The 25,489-nt window shown below is 43.4% G+C and overlaps 3 protein-coding genes across 8 annotated transcripts in view; 2 read left to right on the top strand and 1 right to left on the bottom strand.

The window, feature by feature from the left end:
• BRCC3 (BRCA1/BRCA2-containing complex subunit 3) overlaps positions 1 to 12,690 on the bottom strand; it is a 48,337-nt gene extending 35,647 nt beyond the window's left edge. For 2 of the 4 annotated variants that reach the window (XM_036305412.1, XM_036305413.1), the window contains exons 1-3: positions 12,503 to 12,689; positions 11,844 to 11,860; positions 11,023 to 11,077 (exon numbers count right to left, since the gene is read on the bottom strand). In XM_036305412.1, the coding sequence (XP_036161305.1) occupies positions 11,023 to 11,077; positions 11,844 to 11,860; positions 12,503 to 12,625 (195 nt within the window). In that variant the 5' untranslated portion in view covers positions 12,626 to 12,689. Of the gene's footprint in view, positions 1 to 11,022; positions 11,078 to 11,843; positions 11,861 to 12,502 lie in introns of all 4 variants that reach the window. The other 2 variants (XM_036305414.1, XM_036305415.1) reach the window with 2 other exon arrangements.
• A 174-nt stretch (positions 12,691 to 12,864) lies between these two features.
• On the top strand, positions 12,865 to 23,416 carry MTCP1 (mature T cell proliferation 1). Of its 3 annotated transcripts, none has more exons than XM_036304967.1 (7): positions 12,865 to 13,440; positions 18,390 to 18,573; positions 18,691 to 18,861; positions 18,943 to 18,994; positions 19,082 to 19,545; positions 20,465 to 20,532; positions 23,342 to 23,416. In XM_036304967.1, exons 2-4 carry the CDS (start codon positions 18,469 to 18,471, stop codon positions 18,988 to 18,990), a joined length of 324 nt encoding a protein of 107 aa, XP_036160860.1. In that variant the 5' UTR covers positions 12,865 to 13,440; positions 18,390 to 18,468; the 3' UTR covers positions 18,991 to 18,994; positions 19,082 to 19,545; positions 20,465 to 20,532; positions 23,342 to 23,416. The 3 variants fall into 3 exon arrangements, 2 of the variants coding, with proteins under 2 accessions (XP_036160860.1, XP_036160859.1); XM_036304966.1 differs by having other exon boundaries at positions 12,866 to 13,440; positions 18,422 to 18,573; XR_004966932.1 differs by lacking the exons at positions 18,390 to 18,573; positions 18,691 to 18,861; positions 18,943 to 18,994; positions 19,082 to 19,545 and having other exon boundaries at positions 12,869 to 13,440.
• On the top strand, positions 19,562 to 23,704 carry CMC4 (C-X9-C motif containing 4). Its single transcript, XM_036304965.1, has 3 exons — positions 19,562 to 20,056; positions 20,465 to 20,532; positions 23,342 to 23,704. Exons 1-3 carry the CDS (start codon positions 19,920 to 19,922, stop codon positions 23,482 to 23,484), a joined length of 348 nt encoding a protein of 115 aa, XP_036160858.1. The 5' UTR covers positions 19,562 to 19,919; the 3' UTR covers positions 23,485 to 23,704.
• The last annotated feature ends 1,785 nt before the right edge of the window (positions 23,705 to 25,489 follow it).

Genomic DNA, 25,489 nt, shown 5'->3' on the forward strand with positions numbered 1-25,489 from the left:
TGCCCGCTGGGATCCCGGGTTGGCGGGTGCTAATGCACCAATCAGCCACTGGCCACACCCACAAACGGCCCTCCCATGGGGATCCGTGGCTGGCAGGTGCTAATGCACCGATCAGACACCGGCTGCGCCCACAAACGGCCTTCCCGTGGGGATCCCGGGTTGGCGGGTGCTAATGCACTGATCAGCCACCGGCTGCACCCACAAACGGCCTGCCCGCTGGGATCCCGGGTTGGCGGGTGCTAATGCACCAATCAGCCACTGGCCACACCCACAAACGGCCCTCCCGTGGGGATCCGTGGCTGGCAGGTGCTAATGCACCGATCAGACACCGGCTGCGCCCACAAACGGCCTTCCCGTGGGGATCCCGGGTTGGCGGGTGCTAATGCACTGATCAGCCACCGGCTGCACCCACAAACGGCCTGCCGCTGAGATCCCGGGTTGGCGGGTGCTAATGCACCCATCTGCCAATGGCGACGCCCACAAACGGCCTTCCTGCGGGGATCCCGGGTTGGCAGGTGCTAATGCACTGATCGCCACTGGCCACGCCCACAAATGGCCTTACCGTGGGGATCCCGTGTTGGCGGTTGCTAATGCACCAATCCACCAATGGCCACGCCCACAAACGGCCCTCCTGCGGGGATCCTGGGTTGGCAGGTGCTAATGCACCCATCTGCCAATGGCCACGCCCACAAACGGCCTTCCCGTGGGGATCCCGGGTTGGCAGGTGCTAATGTACCGATCAGCCACTGGCTGCGCCCACAAACGGCCCTCCCACTGGGATCCCAGGTTGGCGGGTGCTAATGCACCCATCCGCCAATGGCCACACCCACCAACGGCCCTCCCACGGGCATAAGTGGCTGGCAGGTGCTAATGCACCGATCTGCCACCGGCTCCGCCCACAAATGGCCCTCAGGCTCTCGACCCCCGGTGGCGGCAGGTACAACGTGGCTCCTCTGTCATGTCAGCTTCCTCATGACAGTTTCGGAAACTGACAGCAGGAAGGAGGAAGTCCCACCCCCACAGAATCATCCAGAATCAGCCGTCAGTCGCATAGCTCTCAGTGGCCTGACAGGCAGGACTCTCATTCACCTGCATCTCAGACCGTGTCAGTAGACAGGTAGGACTATGTCCAAAGAAAAACAGTTGATACAAGGTAGCTCTGCAGCCGAAAGGTTTCGGCATTATCGACAGAAAATGTCTGCGGAGCAACGTGCGTCTGATCTTGAAAGAAGGCGGCGTCTGCAACAGAATGTATCTGAAGTGCAGCTACTGGAATAACGTCGCTCTGAAGCTGAAAAACAGAGGCGTCTTCGACAGAAAATGTCTAAAGACCAACATGCCTTTGAAGTTGAAAGAAGGCGGTGGCGATGACATACTATGTCTAGAGAACAGTCAACAAGTACTACCAATACCGGTAGGAACTGCCTTCTCAGCGAAAATGGAGTACATGAGGATGCAATTCTCGAACATAGTTGTGGTGGAATGACTGTGAGATGTGAATTTTGCCTATCCCTAAATTTCTCGGATGAAAAACCATCCGATGGGAAGTTTACTCGATGTTGTAGCAAAGGGAAAGTCTGTCCAAATGATATACATTTTCCAGATTACCCGTATATTTAAAAAGATTAATGACAAACGAAGATTCTGACAGTAAAAATTTTATGGAAAATATTCGATCCATAAATAGTTCTTTTGCTTTTGCTTCCATGGGTGCTAATATTGCATCACCATCAGGATATGGGCCATACTGTTTTAGAATACATGGACAAGTTTATCACCGTACTGGAACTTTACACCCTTCGGATGGTGTTTCTCAGAAGTTTGCTCAACTCTATATTTTGGATACAGCCGAAGCTACAAGTAAAAGATTAGCAATGCCAGAAAACCAGGGCTGCTCAGAAAAACTCATGATCAACATCAACAACCTCATGCATGAAATCAATGAATTAACAAAATTGTACAAGATGCTACATGAGGTAGAAAAGGAAGCCCAATCTGAAGCAGCAGCAAAAGATATTGCTCCCACAGAGGTAACAATGGCGATTAAATATGAGCGTAACAGTGACCCGGGTAGATATATTTCTCTCCGTGTAACCAAAGTTGCTGTCATATTCAGAAACAAAGATGGAGAACCTCCTTTTGAAAGGGACTTGCTCATTCATTGTAAACCAGATCCTAATAATCCAAGTACCACAAAAATGAAACAAATCAATATCCTGTTTCCTACATTAGATGCAATGACGTATCCTATTCTTTTTCCACATGGTGAACAAGGCTGGGGAACAGATATTGCATTGAGACTCAGAGACAACAATGTAATTGACAATAATACTAGACAAAATGTAAGGACACGAGTCACACAAATGCAGTATTATGGATTTCATCTCTCTGTGAGGGACACGTTCAGTCCTATTTTAAATGCAGGAAAATTAACTCAACAGTTTATTGTGGATTCGTATTAAAAAATGGAGGCCAATCAGATAAATTTCATTAAAGCAAACCAATCTAAGTTGAGAGTTGAAAAATATAGTGGTTTGATGGATTATCTCAAATCTAGATCTGAAAATGACAATGTGCTGATTGGTAAAATGATAATACTTCCATCATCTTTTGAGGGTAGTCCCAGAAATATGCAGCAGCGATATCAGGATGCTATGGCAATTGTAACGAAGTATGGCAAGCCCAATTTATTCATAACCATGACATGCAATCCCAAATAGGCAGATACTACAAACAATTTACAACGCTGGCAAAAAGTTGAAAACAGACCTGACTTGGTAGCCAGAGTTTTTAATATTAAGCTGAATGCTCTTTTAAATGAATGTCTGTAAATTCCATTTATTTGGCAAAGTAATAGCTAAGATTCATGTCATTGAATTTCAGAAACGCGGACTGCCTCATGCTCACATATTATTGATATTAGATAATGAGTCCAAATTAGGTTCAGAAGATGACATTGACTGTATAGTTAAGGCAGAAATTCCAGATGAGAACCAGTGTCCTCGACTTTTTCAAATTATAAAATCAAATATGGTACATGGACCATGTGGAATGCAAAATCCCAGTAGTCCATGTATGGAAAATGGAAAATGTTCAAAGGGATATCTGAAAGAATTTCAAAATGCGACCATTGGAAATATTGATGGATATCCCAAATACAAACGAAGATCTCGTAGTACCATTTCTATTCGAAATAAAATTGTTGATAATACTTGGATTGTCCCTTATAACCCGTATTTGTGCCTCAAATATAACTGTCATATAAATGTTGAAGTCTGTGCATCAATCAGAAGTGTCAAATATCTATTTAAATACATCTATAAAGGGCACGACTGTGCAAATATTCAAAGTTCTGAAAAAAATATTATCAATCATGACGAAGTACAGGACTTCATTGACTCCAGGTATGCGAGCGCTCCTGAGGCTGTTTGGAGACTTTTTGGAATGCAAATGCATGACCAATCTCATGCAATCACAAGATTAGCTATTCATTTGCCAAATGATCAGAATTTATATTTTCATGCAGATGATTTTGCTGAAGTTTTAGATAGGGCTAAAAGGCATAACTCGACTTTGATGGCTTGGTTCTTATTGAATAGAGAAGACTCTGATGCACGTAATAATTATTATTGGGAGATTCCACAGCATTATGTGTTTACTAATTCTTTGTGGACAAAACGCCGAAAGGGTGGGAATAAAGTATTAGGTAGACTGTTCACTGTGAGCTTTAGAGAACCAGAACGATATTACCTTAGACTTTTGCTTCTGCATGTAAAAGGTGCAGTAAGTTTTGAGGATCTGCGAACTGTAGGAGGTGTAACTTATGATACATTTCGTGAAGCTGCTGAACACCAGGGATTATTACTTGGTGATACTATCTGGAAAGATATGATTGACGATGCAATCATCCTTAATATGCCCAAACAACTACGGCAACTTTTTGCATATATATGTGTGTTTGGATATCCTTCTGCTGCAGACAAATTATGGGATGAGAATAAATCTCATTTTATTGAAGATTTCTGTTGGAAATTACACCGAAGAGAAGGTGCCTGTGCAAACTGTGAAACGCATGCCCTTAACGAAATTCAGGAGGTATTCACATTGCATGGAATGAAATGTTCACATTTCAAACTTCCAGACTATCCTTTATTAACGAATGCAAACACATGTGATCAATTGTACGAGCAACAAAGGGCAGAGGTTTTGATAAATTCTCTGAATGATGAACAGTTGGCAGCCTTTCAGACTATAACTTCAGCCATCGAAGATCAAACTGCACACCCCAAATGCTTTTTCTTGGATGGTCCAGGTGGTAGTGGAAAAACATATCTGTATAAAGTTTTAACACATTATATTAGAGGTCGTGGTGGTACTGTTTTACCCACAGCGTCTACAGGAATTGCTGCAAATTTACTTCTTGGTGGAAGAACCTTTCATTCCCAATACAAATTACCAATTCCATTAAATGAAACTTCAATTTCTAGACTCGATGTAAATAGACTCGATGTAAAGAGCGAAGTTGCTATTAAAAAGGCCCAATTTCTCATTATTGATGAATGCACCATGGCGTCCAGTCATGCTATAAACGCCATAGACAGATTACTAAGAGAAATTATGAATTTGAATGTTGCATTTGGTGGAAAATCTCCTTGAGGGGATTTTCAACAACGTCTCAGTATTGTACCGCATGCTATGGGATCGGCCATAGTACAAACAAGTTTAAAGAACTGCAATGTTTGGGAATGTTTCAGAAAGTTGTCTCTTACAACAAATATGAGATCAGAGGATTCTGCTTATAGTGAATGGTTAGTAAAACTTGGGGATGGCAAACTTGATAGCAGTTTTCATTTAGGAACGGATATTATTGAAATCCCCCATGAAATGATTTGTAACGGATCTATTATTGAAGCCACCTTTGGAAATAGTATATCTATAGATAATATTAAAAAAAATATCTAAACGTGCAATTCTTTATCCAAAAAATGAGCATGTTCAAAACTTAAATGAAGAAATTTTGGATATACTTGATGGAGATTTTCACACATATTTGAGTGATGATTCCATTGACTCAACAGATGATGCTGAAAAGGAAAATTTTCCCATCAAATTTCTCAATAGTATTACTCCTTCGGGAATGCTGTGTCATAAATTAAAATTGAAAGTGGGTGCAATCATCATGCTATTGAGAAATCTCAATAGTAAATGGGGTCTTTGTAATGGTACCAGATTTATTATCAAAAGATTACTACCTAACATTATCGAAGCTGAAGTATTAACCGGATCTGCAGAGGGAGAGGTTGTTCTGATTCCAAGAATTGATTTGTCCCCATCTGACACTGGCCTCCCATTTAAATTGATTCGACGACAGTTTCCTGTGATGCCAGCATTTGCAATGACTATTAATAAATCACAAGGACAAATTTTAGATAGAGTAGGCATATTCCTACCTGAACCCGTTTTCACACATGGTCAGTTATATGTTCCTTTCTCTCAAGTTCGAAGAGCGTGTAATGTTAAAGTTAAAGTTGTAAATACTTTATCCCAAGGGAAATTAGTCAAGCACTCTGAAAGTGTTTTTACTCTTAATGTGGTATACAGGGAGATATTAGAATAAGTTTAATCACTTTATCAGTCATTATTTGCCTCAGTGTTGTTGTTTTTTGTTTTTTTTTTAAATATATTTTATTGATTTTTTACAGAGAGGAAGGGAGAGAGATAGAGAGTTAGACACATCGATGAGAGAGAAACATCGATCAGCTGCCTCCTGCACATCTCCTACTGGGGATATGCCTGCAACCCAGGTACATGCCCTTGACCGGAATCGAACCTGGGACCTTTCAGTCCGCAGGCCGACGCTCTATCCACTGAGCCAAACCGGTTTCGGCTCAGTGTTGTTTTTATATCATGAGTTTGTTGTTGTTATATTTTATTATTGTTTATTTATTAATAGAATTATGTATTATTTTCATATACATTGTACTCATTTCCTTTTATCTCTCATACTTTTATTATAGAGAAAGGGCAAATAGCAATATTAAAATATTTCCTCTATGCCGTAACCAGTTTGGCTCAGTGGATAGAGCATCAGCCTGTGGACTGAAAGGTCCCAGGTTCAATTCCGGTCAAGGGCATGTACCTTGGTTGCGGGCACATCCCCAGTAGGGAGTGTGCAGGAGGCAGCTGATCGATGTTTCTCTCTCATCGATGTTTCTAACTCTCTATCCCTCTCCCTTCCTCTCTGTAAAAAATTAATAAAATACATATTTTAAAAAAATATTTTCTCTAATTAATTCCTTTTCAATATGCATGAATTTCATGCACTGGGCCACTAGTCCTAATATATAAAAACCCAGGGTCTGTAACGAACAAAACGACCGAACACCAGGCTGCGCACGCAGCAGGCTCTGGTGGGTGGGGACTGGCAAGCGCGCTGAACTGCTGACCTCTCAGGAAGAGAGAGAGGCGGGGCTGATTAGCAGCTACCACAGCTGCTGGTGAGGCCCGGAGAGAGAGAAAAGCAGGGTCTGATCCGCAGCCTCCTCGAGGCCTAACCCAGCAATCTGACATCCCCCAAGGGGTCCCCGATTGGAAAGGGTGCAGGATGGGCTGAGGGAACACACACACACACACACACACACACACCCGTGCACAAATTTTGTGCACCGGGCCACTAGTATCCTATAGAATAAAACCCTAACATGCAAATCGACCAAACAGCAGAATAACTGGACACTATGATGTGCACTGACCACCAGGGGGCAGACACTCAATGCAGGAGTTGCCCCCTGGTGGTCAGTGTGCTCCCACAGGGGGAGCACCACTCAGGCAGAAGCCAAGCTCACAGCTTCCCCTCTGAGGAAGTGCTAAGAGGGTGCAGGCTGGGCTGAGGGACTGCCCCCCCTAGTGCATGAATGTCGTGCACTGGGCCTCTAGTAAGGACATAAACAGAAATGAGAGGCCCTGAATGCTTCACTAATGGGACTTCATCCTAAGGATTTTAAGCAGAGGTATATCAGACTTATGTTCTCAAGAGATTACATCCTAAGCAGTAAGAAAGGACTAGCGTCGAGACTCGAATCAAGGAAACTAATGGAGAGGCTAGCACAGAAATCGAAGAAAGAAGTGATGAGGACCTCAAATAAATAAGGTAGCAGTAATTGGGATGAAGCATTGGAAACAAATATGAAAGCAATTTAGGTTTATGGCTCTCAATGGCAGGCAGTGGTTACCAAACTTGGCTGCACATAAGAATCACCTGGATAGAGCATTATGCTAACTGAAATAAGCCAGTCAGAGAAAGAAAACTACCACATGATCTCACTCATTTATGGATAATAAAGACCATTATAAACTGATGAACAAAAATAGATACAGAGGCAGAGCAGCATCAAACAGACTGTCAAACTATAGCAGGAAGGCCGGGGAGGGTTGCGAGGGGTGAGGGAGGAGGTAAGAGATCAACCGGAGGACTTGTATGCATGCATAGAAGCATAACCAATGGACACAGACACTGGGGGGTAGGGGAGGCCGGGGAAAGGTCAAGGTGGGGGGGCAAGGAAAGATATGTAATACTCTTTGTAATACTTTAAGCAATAAAACAAAATTTTAAAAAAAGAATCACCTGGATAGCTTTTCCAAATTCTGCTGCCCAGGTCACACCCCAGACCAACTGAACCACCTCAGGATTTTTTAAAGATTACTGGGTGAGTCCAGGCTTGGGAACTACTGTGGCAGGAGGGATGTTGAAGGGTTTGAGGAAGAGAAAAGGTTCAGTTTTGAACATGTTAGTTTAAGATGCCTGTGTTTAGCCCAGCTAGTGTGTCTCAGTGGTTGAGCACTGAACTATGAACCAGGAGGTCATGGTTTGATTCCAGCCAGGGCACATGCCTGGGTTGTGGGCTCAATCCCCAGTGGGGGCGCGGAGGAGGCAGCCAATCAATAACTGTCTCTCTTCATTGATGTTTCTATCTTTCTCCCTCCCTCTCTCTTCCTCTCTGAAATCAATAAATATCCTATATAATAAAAGCCTAATATGCTAAGTGTCCGACCATTTGTTCAACCATTCTACCAGTTGCTATCATGCACACTGACCACCAGGGGGCAGATGCTCCAACTAGTAGGTTAGCTTGCTGCTGGGGTCTGGCCGATGGGAACTGGGCAAGATGGGCTGGACATGCCCTGGAGCCCTCCTGGGGTCCCTCCCTGGCCTTTAAAATATTTCTTCTAATTAATGTCCTTTCAATGTGCACGAATCCATGCATGAGTAGCTCGCTGCCACTTGCCTCAGCTGGCCACCCCACCCACCACTGCTGGTAGTTCTCCACCGCTCCTACCTCACTGCCACGCCCTCCTGTAGCTCTCTGCCCGCTGCCCCGCCCTCCCGTAGCTCTCTGCTGCTTGTAGATTGGTCATGACATTGCGGCATCCAGGCTAATTTGCATATTCCTCTATTATTATATTACGTTTTAAAAGATGCCCATGTTTAGCTAAACTTGGATGTCCACTAGACAGTTGACTATGACATTCTAGAGCCTGGAATAATTTATACTAACTAGCATCTACTGGTTAACAACAACAGTCAAAATAGCCAATATTTATTGGCTACCTGCCATGTGTCAGGCACTTGTAAAAGGGCTTTTCATGTATTAAATTAATTCTCCCAATGACCCAGTGAGGTTAGTACTATTGTTATGCCCATTTTATAGGTGAGTGTTTTACTTACATTACGCAAATCCAACTTTCCCAACAACTCTATGAGGTTGGTGATGATCACTATCTCTGTTTTACACATAAAGAATGAGAAGCTCGAGGATGTTAAGTAATGTACCCAAAGTCACACAGTAAGTATCAGAGAAAGGATCTGAAGACAGATCTCTCTAACCTCAATGTCTGTTGCAACTAAAGCCACAGGAGAGGTGATGTTGCCTAAGAAAACATTCTGGCAAGCCCAGCTGACATGGCTTAGTGGTTGAGTATTGGCCTATGAACCAGGAGGTCAGGGTTCAATTCCTGGTCAGGACACATTCCCGGGTTGTGGGCTTGATCCCCAGTGTGGAGCATGCAGGAGATAGCCAATTAATGATTCTCTCTCCTCACTGATGTTTCTCTCTCTTTCCCTCCCTTCCTCTCTGAAATCAATAAAAATATAAATAAAAAAAAACATTGTGGGAAGAGAAGGAGGCCAAGGCAGAAACTTGGAGAATAATGAATGAATAGGCAGGGGAGGAAGAGTCCAAAAAGAATAAGGAAGGGGAGGAATATGGAGATACCGCAAAAACAAAACAAACAAAAACCCTCATAGGAGTTCTGAGTTCCGAACTGAAAGATTAAGAGATGCACCAAGAAACAATCCAGGGATGTAGCAATGAGAAGGGGGCTGGAGAGGCAGAACTGGAAAGCAGATTTTGGTGGGTTTGAATGGAGAAGGTAAATAAGGGCTGGCTCTTAAAGGAAGGATGTGAGAGGAATGATTACAGGGAGATAGATGATCAAGAAGTGATTTTTCTGTCCCTTCTGAAAATGAGAGTGATATAAGCACATTTGTATCCCAAGGGAAAAGAGCCAGATGACAGAAGGTTGAAGACACAGAAGAAAGACAATGTATTTCTTTTTTTAAATATACTTTTATTGGTATCAGAGAGGAAGGAAGAGGGAGAGAGAGATAGAAACATCAACGATGAGAAAGAATCATTGACTAGCTGCCTCATGCAAGCCCCCCTATTGGGGATCGATCCCACAACCTGGGCATGTGCCCTTGACTGGAATCGAACCTGGGACCTTTCAGTTCGCAGGCCGACTGGCTATGGCAAGACAGGGTATTTCATAAGCAAGGTCCTTGAAGAAACTGTAGCTCTGGATAGGGAATGAACTTCTTTCCTTCATATAGGAAGAAAGGACGCCAAGTGGTTAACATGATGAATTTTGTATATCCTATATAATAAAGTGGTAATATGCAAATTGACCCTCATGCCCTCACATCACAAGATGGCCACCCCATGATGTCACAAGATGGCCATCACAAGATGGCCACCCCATGTCATCACAAGATGGCCACCCCCACGTCATCACAAGATGGTTGCCACAAGATGGTTGTCCCCATGTTGTCACAAGATGGCCACCCCTACTGTCACAAGATGGCTGGTAGGGGAGGGCAGTTGGGGGGGACTAGGCCTGAAGGGGAGGGCAGTTGGGGGGGACCAGGCCTGCAGGAGAGGGCAGGTGGGGGTGATCACGCCGGCAGGGGAACAGTTAGGTGTCAATCATGCTGGCAGGGGAGTGTTTAGGGAGCTATCAGGCTGGCAGGCAGAGTGGTTTGGGGCAATCAGGCATCCAGGCAGGTGAGTGGTTAGGAGCCAGCAGTCCTGGATTGAGAGAGGGTCAGGCTGGGCTGAGGGACACCCCCCCCCAGTGCATGAATTTAGTGCACCAGACCTCTAGTAGAGTTAATAAGTAGATGGAGTTGTTGCCCTATAGCTTTTATCACCTCTATCATCTGCTTGGCAGAGGAGAGGACATAATTTTTGTTATTGTCTTTTACAAAAGCACTGGCCTGCACCATAATGGGGGGAAATTAACTGTTCCTATACAACGATTAGGTTGAGAAGCATTATACTAGACCATATGACTAGAACAAACCAGAAAAGAGAAAGTCAAGGTAGACTAAGAACTATGAGCTTTGGATAGTTTGCCTGTAAGGAGAGAAGGTTTTGCCTGAGTAGATATTCGGACTCAGGATAAAAAGATAACAATGACATGAGTCAGCCAGAAAAACAGACAGATGTCAGCAAGGAGGAAAGCTGACAGTGATTACTCATCTTGATCAAATAGTAAAATTTCGCTACAAAGAACAGAAAATTGGTCCCATTCCTAGTGAGTAGATTTAACTAGAGAGAACACGCCACTCAGCCACAAATGCGGTCCTACACAAAAGGAATCGATCCTTGGCTGAGTTCATCAAACAGAGCACAGAAATCCCTCCCCAACTGCAAGTCTCCATCATGCAAATTCAAGCACACATACCTTTTCAGCGACTGTGCGCATTTCAGTTCCAGTATATGTAAATTTGGAGTCACTCCTTTTGGGGATAAATTAGAAAAAAAGGGAACAATAAAACCTTAGCAGAGACAAAGGAAGAAGGAAAGTAAACTGAAGGTAAAGCTGTGAGAAACAGTCTGACACGCATGCATATGTGGCTGAGTGTATAAAGTTTTCATGGGCAAAGCTAAATTCCTAGTATCCTTGGTATTAAAGAGGTGGGCATTGAGAGTACACATTCTGCTATGCTTCTAGGCTTAAGTTAAAACTTCGAAGCATCCAAGCTACTGGAGGTCTCTGAGATCACTGTAGGGTTCAGCAGCAGGAAGCGGAAAGCCATGGAAATGGAAGAGTGAGTTTAGATGAAGGAATGGGTCAATAGGGGGAAACGTCTCTTAATATGCACATTATCTGCCACAAAGAAAATGACTAGTATCTCACTGTCATTTTAGGGGAGACAGAACATAAAAACATATCAAGCAAGGAAATGGAAAATAGCAGCACCATATCAGTCAACAGAATTCTATCTGTAAGAGAGTTCACACGTTCACTCATGATCTTGTTTTCCTAAACCACATTTTTCACATAAGGTCACAGATATATCAACTGAAAATCCTCCTACTAGGAAGTTAGGTGGAAACCAATCTTTAGGATTGGGAAGCTATTCAAAGTGTATCATTGAGGGAGCTCCAGACATCATGGTAATTTAAAATACAATCCCTAACCAATATTGCCAAGCTTGTCATAACTCTGAGTTAATAATGGCATATAGACCAAAAGACACGAGTAAACAAACATTGTCTTACCTGGTGTCATCATTCAACTAGAGTGAGAAAGAGGAGAAAACATTATTGATCACAGTACGCTTATTTGATGTACATGATACAGATTATACGAAAAATAGGGCATGCGAGCATGAAAAACTGGAGAATTTTTACTTCGGATTGTAAGCAACTAAGCTCTATTTCCTCATCCTCTTTCGCTCCTCTGCAACACTTTATCGCTGCAGAAACTTTTGTGTCTTTGAAACCCTCTCCTCTCTTAGGTTCTTTGATACAATTAAAATGCATCCTAGAGGAAAGATTGCAGCTGCCCTAACAGTGGTCAGTAGCGTCTTAATACACTGATGTCCTATTGTGCTATATTGTCTTTCTGGCCTGACTTTCAGGTTTGGTCAATGGGGTGATAACTTCCAGATTTACAGAAGAGGCCAGGGATTAGTCGAGAAAAAAGCTTTCCCCAACCCCTAGCTTAGCCGGAACGCTGGGGGGTTCTGGGGGGTTAACCAAGCTTCGAGCAACCCGAGGATACCGAAACTCCGCGACAGGACCATCCAAAGGATCTGTCCCAGGATCAAAGCCAGGGTGCCTGTGGCCTCCGCAGCCCTGGGCGCTAACACCGACCCCAAGGACACGCTGGGCTGCTCTTCAAGGTTCCGGCCAGGCTAACTCACTGACCTACTCACCTCCCCTATGCACAGTCCCATCACCTCCTCCTTCTCTGTGCTCAGAGCGTGGTTGAGACAAACTAGGAAAGCATCCGACTCCAGATGAACCGCCTGCACCGCTTGCACCACCTGCATCGCCATCTTGGTCCGACCCTGCTCACGTCCGGCTAGGGCCCTCTTAGGCCTGACCAACCCTGAGCTCCAGCAAGCGGGTTCCGCGGGGGCGGGGCTTGGGGAGCGCGGGCGGGGCGGGGCGGGCGCGGAGCTTAGGGCGCGCGGGCGGGGCGGGCGTGTGGAGCGGAGGCGGAGCTTGGGCGGAGGCGGAGCTTGGGCGGGGGCGGAGCTTGGGCGGGGGCGGAGCTTGGGCGGGGGCGGGGCGGCCCAGCGGCACCTGGGAAACGCCCGCGCCGGTTAGGGCAGGCGTGGCCGTCGGGGCAGAGGGCTGTGGCCGGCCGCGGGAAGGGGTTCAGGCCGGGAGGCCGGGACGCAGGGGCGGCTGGGAGGCGGTGCTCCAGGGCCGCAGGCGGACGCGGTCTGTGAGCGGCGCCCGGGCTGCGGGGCAGGCGCCTCGGGAGCGCCGGCGCCCATTTTGCCCGCCCGCTGACGCGGCCTACACGCTCCAGGGACAACCCTGAGGCAGCTCCGCCGCGCGGGTCAGCCTCTCGAGCCAGTGGGACGCTCTTTGGGAAATTCCGTCCTAAGATAGTTAAGGTTTTATTTCGTTTTGTTTCCAAGTTGCGGCCCCTGAATTTTGTCCCACTCTTCCCTGGACCACTTCCGCTTGCCGGCCCTTGCCTGGAAACTTCGGTTCGGGTGACCTCGGCCCCAGATGCCCCTCTGCTCGCCCCTGGCTCACGTCCTGATCCCCGCTTGACTGACCCGAGGTGGGGGACCTGGAAGTTTTAGCCTCGCTGATCCCGAGGCGGATTAATTAGCCCAAGAAACATTATATTCATGTGAGTAACCTCTTGCAGAAACAGTGCTATACTGTATCTGAAAAAGTATCACTCTCAAACTTGGCTGCTGCTACTCTCTGCAAAGAATGTTAACTATTTGTTCTAGGGAAGGGGAATGGGGGACTTCAGGTTTTATTCAAGGTCGGGTGTATCACAGTAGTTATCCACTCTACGAGTTTCCTCGGTTCCCTTGTCTGGACGCTCTCAGACATGGTGAAATGATAGGTAAAAGTAATTTTCTTTCGCCGTATGCCAAATGTGCCATGGGTTGAAAGTAGCGATCTTTCAACTCCCAAGGTTAGGAATTACAGGGGATTTGGGGAACGATTCAAAAATCAAAGAAAAATCTATGCCGAGCCACCTCCACAGCCCATCGGTGCTTCTGTTTGTTTGATCTCGCTTTCTATCTATTCGCTGTGGAGTTTGGAAGCCAGGTAGACATGGCAGTACTGGAAAGGGAACATTCCCAAGGTGCTACCTGAAGAGGTGTTGATGCTTTGCTCTTTTCTCCCTAGTCAGTTCCAACCCACGTCTTTCCACAGATAGGGCCCTCATCCAGTAGAACTATCTGTGGTATGTATGCCAGCAACCTCCATTTTTACCTAATGCTTCAGGATCACATGGCACAACTTTCCGTGATTCATTTTGATAATGATGAAGCTCGGGAGAAATTTCAAGTGTGCAATTACATTGGACCCACGTAAATTTTCACTTAAGTTTCGATTTTGCACCACATATTTCCAATTACTGTTCGTGGCTAGTATGCTATGCCCTGATGGGGCGAGAGTGGCTGTGATTATGTTCAGTGATGGGATATTTTGAGTTTATAAATTGTCTTTAGGCACCTTCAAAAAGAAAAAAAAAAACCCTTTGTTTGTTGATGTTAATCTCATAATCTAGAATGGCATTCTCTAACTTTTATAATGCTCATGGCTTCATTTTATAGCCCTAAACGTTTAATAACATGTATGGCAAGCTTAATATGTGCTAGCCCAGTGGTTCTCAACCTTCTGGCCCTTTAAATACAGTTCCTCATGGTGTGACCCAACCATCAAATTATTTTCGTTGCTACTTCATAACTGTAATGTTGCTACTGTTATGAATCGTCATGTAAATACCTGATATGCAGGATGGTCTTAGGCGACCCCTGTGAAAGGGTCCTTCGACCGCCAAAGGGGTCGCGACCCACAGGTTGAGAACCGCTGTGCTAGACGATCTACTAAGCACTTACAGACTTTGTGTAAACTGCCCCAATTTGGAATCCGGCTCTGCAACTTCCTAGCAGTGTGGCCTCAAGCAAGTTACCTAACTTCTGTGTGCCTTCTCTTATCTTTTTTTTTTTTAAATAACCCTCACCTGAGGATATGTTTTTATTGATTTGAGAGAGAGAGAAACATCATTTGGTTGCCTCCTGTGTGCGCCACAACCTGGGTATGTGCCCTGACCAGGAATCGAACCTGCTGCCCACCAGACCAGGGCTACTTCCCTCATCTTTAAGTGGGGGGAAAAATAGTATTAATCTAATCAGGTGATTATGAAAATTAAAAGTGTCAATGTATATGAAACACATAGGAAGTGCTAAATAATTGCTGACTGTTCTAATCAATATGTTCTTTAATTCTCATTTTACAAATCAGAAAACAAGTATAGAAAATTTAACTGAGGTCACACAGCTAGTAAGTGGCAAAACCAGGATTTATACACAGGCCAGTCTGATTCCAGGTATATATGTTCTTGGTATCCTCATCTATTATAATTGGATGAGTTCATTAATTGATTTCAAATGAAATACGTGTATTTAACTGATTAATGTTTAAAAACTGTTAAAACACCTGGAAATTAAAGCAAACGCCTTTTTTTTTAAAGACACAAAATAATCTATTCTGTAAAGGAAAAATAATGGTTTTACTTAGATTACTACCTAAGGAAGCCTTCTATATTTTATATCATCCATTTAAAACATAATTAATTTACAGAACCCCTTACTAATAAATACTCTCTCTAGGCCAGTGTGGTCTCCGATTGTGGCATTAAGGTGACCCCCATGGGGACAATCTCTTTTAGTGCCTTCATGGATGTTAAAGCTATATAAACACTTTTTAAATGTATTTGAATTTGCAGCTGGAGTATTCCTTGAGTTGAGTGGAACAAGTTTATGTTCTGTGTATTGTAGCGCACCTTTTACCTAAGCTTATCTTGAGGTTTTAAGAGATTTGTCCTAGTTCAAGGGGTCCTGAATTTTGTGAGCAAGTTTTATGTGCAGAGAAATGCTCTCTAGTCAAATAAATTTGGGAAATGTTAAACGACATAAAGTTTCTATACTACATAACTTGCCAGAGCTTTTACATGTGTTAACATGCTTTATGACGCTATCAGATTCCCAAATTTATTTGACCAAGGAAAAAGTTAGGGGCACGTGTTCCAAGAATCACATTTAGAGAAATGATGTCCCATTCATACAACCTGTGATTTTGTGGGCTTTGATCTTAATCCCTCTCACTCAGCCTTTGCTTTTGCGGTTCTCTGCTGAGGATGTTGGTTAATGTTCACGTGATGGCTTCTCAGTCCCTTGATCACTGCAGTCGCCTTTTACTGGGCCTTCATGCTCTCTGAGTAGTAAGTAGCGTAAGCAAGTCCGGAGTCGTATGCTCATGCCCAGCATATTGGCCTTTGGGTCTCAACAGCACATCATGCTGCGTTTCCAGCATATTTTGTAATGACTCATAGGCCTCTTTGTAGTGATTCATAGTAACTCAGATCATCATCTCCAATTTGTTTGCCCACTGGAATTATTTCCTTTTCACGTCAGTGCAACCAGTAAAATTTCGCTTTCCAAAACCAATTTAAATGTCAATAATGTTGGTTGTTGCTGCGACCTATCTGTGAAGTTGCGATGATATTGAAACCCATTAACACTTGGTTTCTACTTTTAAAAAAAAGTAGCCACACTTCTTTTGTACTTGAAATCCAGACTTTAATATATTTTCTTTTGACATTAGCATTTACTGGGATTTTGTTTATATCACTCCTTCCCAAAGCCCCGGGGAAGAGGAGAGGCAGAACAATGATTATCTATTTGACTAGTATTTGAGACTTGGGGTGCCCAGTACTGTATCATTCGTGCTACTGAAGAGCTTAAAGTACTGCATTTGGGGAGAGCCAGGACTTGTGAAATAAGCAGAGCAAATATGCAAAGAAATATATAATTAGAGGCTAAAATATGAGTTTAGACTTAAAAGCTATAGTGGTCATAGGGAGGCAAGAAGTTTTCATGGAAAAGGCAGACACTTGCCCTCGGCCATAATAGTACTGAGGTAGAGAGGCCTGAGGAGGCATTTTAGGCAAGTGGAGAGCAAAATCAAGGATATAGAGCTAAAATTAGCCGGTGTTTGGGAGAAAGTTTATCTCAAATACAGTGGTAGTGGTTCTTCCTAGAATTGGTGACAGATAGCATGTAGCAACTGAAGCAGATGAAGGGGTTCAAGACAACTAGTAAATTTCTGCAGGAACAGGAGGGGTGGTGTTGCCATTGAGAGAAATCAGAATTTGGTTAAGGAGAAGGGGTTTCACTTTAGGTGAATTTGAAATGAGGGAACCCTATTGACAGGAGCTGACAATGGACTCAGAGTCAGAGTACACTGGGCAAAGCAACTCTGATGTTGTTAAATTATTCACTAAAATCAGACCCTTTCTTAAATCTATAAAAGATATTTTCTACTTTCCTTTTAAGGGAAGGTAAACTAACAGTGTTTAGAAAAAAATCAGACTCAGATTATTGTTCTGAACAAAGGGCTTGGTTTAGCTCAATTAATCCTTTCTGGCTCACTTTGTCCTGGGCTGCTTCATTCTGTGTTCTGGCATCTCATTTGCTCTGGACAGTCTCACTGGAGGGTTGAACAACTTCCCAAGCTGTGCTGGAGTTCCTTTCCCACCTAATGGCAACCCAATTGGAATAGGAGGCCTGTGTTTTGTGGGGAGATCCCCCAGTGTTGTACCTGTGCTCTGCCAAAAGTAGAAACACAGTGAAAACTGTGCGGTACAAAATGCAAAGTGCAGGCGAAGTTATTGTGAGGCCCTGAAGTGAGATCCAGGGCTGGGCGGAGGATGTATGGGTTTCGAGCCCAGTTTGCCCCATGTGAAGAGTTGGTCCAGGAGGTGGGATTCCTTTATACCTCTCGAAGGGCAGAGGGACTTTTCTGGGTTTCCGACTCGGGAAACCATAATTTAAACCCACACTTGTATGGAAAAATGCACTCCTGTGACATCCTGAAAAGCATTACTAAGATGAAACAAGGACCTAGGTGGATAATTATCATTTTCTCTCACTCAGCTCCAAATCGCCATGGTCCCAAAGCCTCTTGCAGCTCAGAAATTCCATGAAGCTACCTTAAATATTCTCCCTAATACGCATACCCCCTTCTGGAAATGCCCAGCTGCGATACCTTTCTAAGTAAACTGATAAATAGGTCGTTTGCTCTGAAAACAAACTTTTAATTTCAATTTAGAAAGCCATGCACATGATTCACCTTCTCAGTCTTACCTTTTAAAAGGAAAACTGCTTTTACATGGGGAATGGGGCGTTCATCTGTCTTTCATAACGCATTCCTGCCCAAATAAGTGTGTCCTTAGGCACACTCCTACGCATATTCTGTTGCTAACTACACTTCGTCAGATACTGCTTTGTGAATGCAAACTTGAGACCACTGCCCAGCTTCCTGTAATGCTAGTCCTACATTTCCACAGAACTCCTTACCTAACTAAATTCTTGAGTGCTTTGTAGTCAACCCAGGGCTCTGCCTGAGTGTCACTTCAGTGTCTTGCAGGGAGCTTCAGATGGCCTTGGTTCTATTTAGACTGTGCACGTAGACATATATGAAGTTTGGTTCTGGTTGGTGGTTGCTAGTACCAGGTCACCTGGCTCACTGGTGAGTTCATTCAAACCCCAAAAGTCACACCTGTGTCCTGTGCACGGGTGCTGCAGGCTTAGGTGGAGAAAAGCAGGGCTAGAATTGGAACTCAAAGCCCAGAATGGCAGGAGAGGATGTGGGGGCTCCACCCGATCGCCTCTGGGTTCACCAAGAGGGTATCTACCGAGACGAATACCAGCGCACGTGGGTGGCCGTCGTGGAACAGGTAACTTTACGTTTTGCTTATTTCTTTTTTGATTTTGCTTTCAATCAACTTGGTTTCTGACTAGTCACAGTATCCTGAAAGTCTTTGGTTTTATTTTTGATCATTTCTTTCCATCAGGGGACGAGTTTCCTAAGGGCACGAATCCAGCAAGTTCAGGTTCCCTTAGGTGACGCAGTTAGGCCAAGTCACCTTCTTACCTCCCAGCTACCTCTCATGTGGCAACTCTACCCTGAGCAGCGCTACATGGATAACAACTCTCGCTTGTGGCAGATCCAGCATCATTTAATGGTACACATGTTGCTTAATCATTTTCCATCATATTGGGACTCTTGTAACAGAGTACTCTATAAACTTTTCTTTTTCTGACAGGTCAGGGGAGTACAGGAGCTGTTGCTTAAGCTTTTGCCTGATGATTAACCTGGTATGTATTTTTGTTTCTCCACTGTCTCTCTCTCTTCTTTTTCACTCTGTCCGGTTGTGGTGATTTTAATGATCTATTTTTTTCCAGGTGCTGGGATTCTAGGAAGAAATGCTCCTCTGTTCTGTTCAGTATATGGCAATCACTTCATCCACCACTGCAGTGCACCCACCTGTGGGCCTGGGGGAGGGAGTGGGTTGAAAAACTGCTCAAGAACACAGAAGTTTAGGAAGGGTCATGAAGAACGCCGCAAGTGGAACTGCAGAGAGGGGGTTACACAGGCAGAAAGCGAGTCAACAAAAGCCCTTAGTCAGGATTCGTAACTTGAAATTGACTCCTTTGGAAATTGCCATAGAACCTTTAATGGACATCATCAGCCGGAACTGGGATCTGATGAATCCCACAAAAGTCAGCACCTGCTACACAACAGATGCTCTGATCACCAAGGACTTGGTACTGATTTAGAGAGAAGAGAGCAGCTCCTAGCAGCATCAACATCTATTGGTCGTTTCTTTGCCCTGCAGCAATTCACCTGCCTTTCCTTCTCCCATCCTGTAAATATCTTGGGTTTTGCTCCAGTGTTTCCCATCCCAGTACTGACCTAACTTGGATCTACTAAGAATTTAGGGAGCTCTAAGGGAAAAAAAAGAGGTTATTTGCATTAATGAAATTAGCTACAAAGGCTCCTGGCCCTTTTTCTTTCTGAAATTGTGTCTTCAAATTCTTAGATGTTGCTAATAATCAAAATAGTGGGCACTTAAGATTATTCTCTGGTTACAGATATTTTAAATAAGTCTTTTCTGTAAGAGTTCAAAAAAAATTTTTAGCTGCTAAACTAGCATTTATCTCAGGGCCAAATATTGCTGATCCCTAAGAAACCATTTACTGCCTGATAATTTCCTGAGTTAAAATAGTTATAACAGTTTATATGCAAAAAAAAAAACCCTTAGTTTTGCTTTTTAAAAATCTCAGGAACAATAGCTACCACGTAGCGAGTCCTTACTGCCTTCCAGGCACTATTCTATGCACGTCGTATACTTTTAATTCTTCCACCAATGCTTTGAGGTAGGTATGATCCCCAGTTTACACATTAATAATAAGGGGAAAGGCTCAAGGAGCTTGATCATTGCCAAGGGTAGTTCTGTCAATGACAGAGTGGGCAGTGGGCGGGTCCTTCAGGTTGCGGCGTCGGCTCCTCTAGTCCAACATTGGTTTACAATATTCAGGATGAATTTATTGAATTCAAGGGTCTTTTTCCCATGTAAAGCTACTTATATCTTTCGAATCAAATGAAATGGCTATTATAAAAAATACAGTTGATTCACCCTATGAATGGGAAGAGTATTTTTCAGTGTAACAGTCTTCCAACAATTGGAAGGGCATACTGCTTGTCTCTGAAGAAAATTCCTCCTAGAGGGGCTTTAAAGTCCTTATAAATAAAAGACAAAATAAAAATCATTTTTCTTATTTTAGTTTACTGGATATGCTGCAGAAGGATCCGTGCCAGAAACAAGCCTGTGAAATACAGAAATGTTTACAAGGTACTATGTTCAATGCTTTTTACATAGTTTCCACTTTATCTGTGAACCAACTACAAGCGACCAATTGTTCTTTTTATCAGCAAACTATATTAACTCCTCTCAGAATAGAATATTTCTGTAATTAATTTAGCCTGAAGATCTTTCTCACTGTACAATTGAAGATATAGAAAATAAAAAGTGATGTGATCTGAGCTTGTGGTTTACAATCTTGGGTGTATAGTAAAATCACATGGGAAGCTTTAAAAACTTGCCTAGAACAATGAAATCAGACTTCCAGTGAGTGGGGTCTGCGCAGAGGGACCTAAGAAGCTGACCACGTGATTTTAATGTGCAGGCAGAGTTGAGAATTACTAAGCTGAGCAAAATCCTTAAAAAAAAAAAAAGACTAGTTTTAAAATAGGTTGATTATACTTAACTGCCTAATAACTCACTTTTTAAAAGCAGTCAGGTTAGAATGGGGGGGTGGGTGTTGAAAATACAATTGGAATTCAGGCCGCCAAACTTAGCAACTAACTTTTAAAGGTAAAAGTGAATTTCAACTAAAGTCTATGTGATGTGATTTGTCCATTTGGTTTTAAATCAGCCATATGTTTGAACAAATGCCAGAGGATTTCTTTTTTTTTTAATCAGTAAATGATTATTGGCAGAACAAATGAAAAAAAGCATCAAGACGATGTGAATTTGAAAACTGACTTTTTGATCATTTTCCCATTTTTAAAGTACAATAATAGAGATGGATACCCATGAAAATAGAGAAAGGTAGGAAGGGAAAATGTTGAGTTCCCCCAAAGACTCAACATCAAAGAAAATCCTTGTTTGTACATTTTCTCTTTTTAATGTCTATTCATTCTTTTTTTTAAAAAAAATATATTTTATTGATTTTTTACAGAGAGGAAGGGAGAGAGATAGTTAGAAACATCGATGAGAGAGAAACATCGATCAGCTGCCTCCTGCACATCCCCCACTGGGGAAGTGCCCGCAACCCAGGTACATGCCCTTGACTGGAATCGAACCCGGGACCTTTCAGTCCGCAGGCCGACGCTCTATCCACTGAGCCAAACCGGTTTCGGCTATTCATTCTTGAACTTTCCATTTTATGATGTAAGCAATATTATCTGTAAAATCTTTTAATCTAAAGTGTTTATAACAATGCCATTTTATTCATCCCTTTCTCCAAATTTAAGAAAAATGAAAAATCTTTTTCACAATTAATTTCTTCCAAATAAACTAACTGATTTGAACTAGCAACCCATGACTTAGGGCAGCGGTTCTTAACCTGTGGGTCGTGACCCCTTTGGGGGTCGAACGACCCTTTCACAGGGGTCGCCTAAGACCATCGGAAAACACATATTGAATATATAATTACATATTGTTTTTGTGATTAATCACTATGCTTTAATTATGTTCAATTTGTAACAATGAAAATACATCCTGCATATCAGATATTTACATTAAGATTCATAATAGTAGCAAAATTACAGTTAAGAAGTAGCAGTGGAAATAATTTTATGGTTGGGGGTCACCACAACATGAGGAACTGTATTAAAGGGTCGAGAGATTAGGAAGGTTGAGAACTACTGACTTAGGGAGAACAAGAATCAAGTTAGAACTAGTTATACCCCTTGCCACAGTGTGGGAGGATTGAGGGCTGGAAGGACTAAGAGTTCGAATTAATCATTCCCTGGATGACAGTTATAGCCAAAAGGGCTTTAACCATATTAAGTCATTTGATCGTTTCATCCATGAGGTAGATGTTACCATGACCTCCATTTTACAGATGTGGAAATCAACACAGAAGTTACATAACTTGCCCAGGGTCACACAACTAGTAAGGGGTACAGTGAGGGTTTGAATCCCACTGATCTGGCTACGAGCCTGGACTCAGCAACTCCACTATACTCTGGGTGGTCAGAATTGTCTTTCCTATCACAGGCTAACTCCCATGCACTCCAATTTAGTATCGAGGGACCCAAGTCAATTGAAGATGATTTAGAACCGTTAGGTCAAGTCCTCCTTGACTTAGGATCTATGTATAGCCGGGTCTGCAAATGTTTTCTATAAAGGTCCAAACAGGAAATAGTTTAGGCTTTGGAGGCCAGGAGGTCTTTGTTGGAGAGAGAGAGGGAAAGAGGAGAGGCAAATTACAACCCTTTAAAAATGTAAAAACCATTATTAGCTCACAACTGTAAAAAAGGGTTGACTCAGGCTGCAGTTTCAAACCTCTGATGCATAGACTTGGTAGGGAAGCTTCTAGTAGCCACCTTAAACTGTATGCAAAATGCATTTTTCATATGCGCATTTTTCTAATTCACCAAATTGTAAAGGAGTTAGTGACCAAGGAACATGAACTATTAACTCAACCTTAAGGAAAATGAGCCCAGTTGGTTGAGCTTTGAGGTCGACCTATGAACCAGAAGCTCACAGTTTGATTCCTGGTCAGGGCACCACGTCCAGGTTGCAGGCTTGATCCCCAGTGGGGAGTGTGCAGGAGGCAGCCGATCAATGATACTCTCTCATCATTGATGTTTCTATCTCTCCTTCTCCCTCTCTGAAATCAATAAAAATACATACATTTTTTAAAAGAAAAGAAAATTATATAGAAAAATACCTTTTGACCACTCTGTAAATCATACTTTTCTTCCTGGTCTCTAAATCAGGAAGAATTCCATGGACTTTAAAAAATCCTCTTTCTTCCAGGTCTGTACATACAGTAAAGTAAAAAGGAGTGGGAAGCATTGATCTAACCCCCCAACTCCCTGTGCCTTAGTCCTATGAGATCATGACTAGATTCTGCCTCTCTGTTTTTCAGCCAACAACTACATGGAATCTAAGTGTCAGGCTGTCATCCAAGAACTTCGTAAGTGTTGTGCTCGCTATCCCAAGGGAAGATCTCTCGTCTGTTCAGGATTTGAAAAAGAAGAGGAAGAAAAGCTGAAGTCCACATCAAAGTAAAGTTCTGCGGAGAAGTTCAATGCTGCACCACCTTTCCACCAAGCGAGTTCTATTTATCCTCCTGACTCTTCAGGCCAGGTAGCAGCAAATAGCAAATGAAAAAGTCAACTATAAAAGTTAATAAATATGCCATCTATGCAGAACAGATAGAAATATATTAAACAAATATGTAGAATGTAATAAAACTGAGCTGCTAAAATAAACCTGTTATGTGAAAAAATTTTGGTTTGGTACTGTGATATCATCACTCACAGGAAATATATATTTGGTTTTTGTCTCCATTCCAGACACAAACCTCCTAAAACCTTTGGAATTTCCTAAGTGATACGAAAGATAAAGATGTCTTATTACATTAATGAGGTGACTTTTAATGAGGAAAGCTCCTAGGTAACCCATGGCTGGGGGCCGGTTGCCATGGGAGCCACATGATTAGAGGGTTGGAACTTTTAGTCCCCACCCCCATGCCCACACCCAATTTCTGGGGAAGGGAAGAGGGGCTGGAGAAGATTGAGTTCAATCACTAGTAGCCAAGTGTTTGGTGAAAACATCTCTCCTGTGACATCTTTGATAGATTACATGCTAAATTCAAAGGTTTCTCTAACCCAAACCCATTCCCGTTTTCTATATATATAAAAGCCTAAGTGACCAACCAGTAATTATGATGCGCACTGACCACCAGGGGGCAGACACTCAACACACAGGCATGGAAACATGGAACAGACTGGTGAATCTCAGAGGGAAGTGGGGCAGGGAGAGATTAACCAAAGATCTTATATGCATACTAGAGGCCCAGTGCATGGATTCATGCACTGGTGGGGTCCCTCAGCCTGGCCTTCGGGGATCAGGCCGAAACCGGCCTGGTGCACAGATTCTTGCACCAGTGGGGTCCCTCTGCCTGGCAGAAACCGGCAGTCCAACATCCCCTGAGGGGTCCCAGATTGTGAGAGGGCACAGGCCAGGCCAAGGGACCCCACTGGTGTGCGAATCCATGCACCAGGCCTCTAGTATTTCCAGTAATTTAAAGCAAAGTGTCTTCCCAAATGCAAGAAAGAGCATTTCTTTCTGCTTTTGCATCCCCGTCAGAGTGCCTGGCCAGAAGGCATGTCATACTTAGTGAGTGAGTGGTAGAAAAGGCATAGAAATGATTCTTCTTTTTAATGACCCCTAATTTATCATGAGAGAACTTTACTGGAAGTTGGGCAGGCAGCAACTGAATTAGAATTCTTAGGTGGTTTATCTACTCTTTATATTCTTTTTTTTTTTTTTAATATATTTTATCGATCTTCTACAGAGAGGAAGGGAGAGAGATAGAGAGCTAGAAACATCGATGGGAGAGAAACACCGATCAGCCGCCTCCTGCACATCCTCCACTGGGGATGCGCCCGCAACCCAGGTACAAGCCCCCAACCGGAATCGAACCTGGGACCTCTCAGTCCGCAGGCCGATGCTCCATCCACCGAGCCAAACCGGTTCCGGCTACTCTCTATATTCTTATGATCAAAACTGATTACAGCAGGTCCTGGTGTTAATATAAGGCTGCCAAAGGAAACCTGTTGACAGTTGTCAGTGACTTCTTTGTGTTTGTGTGTGGTTAATCCTCACCTGAGGATATGTTTACCATTGATTTTTAGAGTGGGAGAGACAGAGAGAGAAAGAGAGAAACATCAGTTGGTTGCCTCCCATTCACGCCCCAACTGGGGCCGGGGACCGAGCCTACAACCGAGGTACATGCCCTTGATCAGAATCAAACCTAGGACCCTTCAGTTCACAGGCTGACACTCTATCCACTGAGCCAAACTGGCTAGGACTGTTAGTGACTTCTTACAGTGGATGGGGGGTTGCCAGTATCAAACAGGCCATTTGCTTTCCTCCCTTCCCCCCAACCAAACAAGAAAAAGATTACTTTCTAAGCAAGAGTAGAAACAAATTCTGATAGGCACCTAATCTTAGTCCAAGCTGCTATGACAAAATACCACAGACAAGACATTTCTTTTTCATAGTTCTG

The sequence above is a fragment of the Myotis myotis genome, unplaced genomic scaffold (assembly GCF_014108235.1).
Source record: "Myotis myotis isolate mMyoMyo1 unplaced genomic scaffold, mMyoMyo1.p scaffold_m19_p_4, whole genome shotgun sequence".
NCBI classification, from domain to species: domain Eukaryota; kingdom Metazoa; phylum Chordata; class Mammalia; order Chiroptera; family Vespertilionidae; genus Myotis; species Myotis myotis.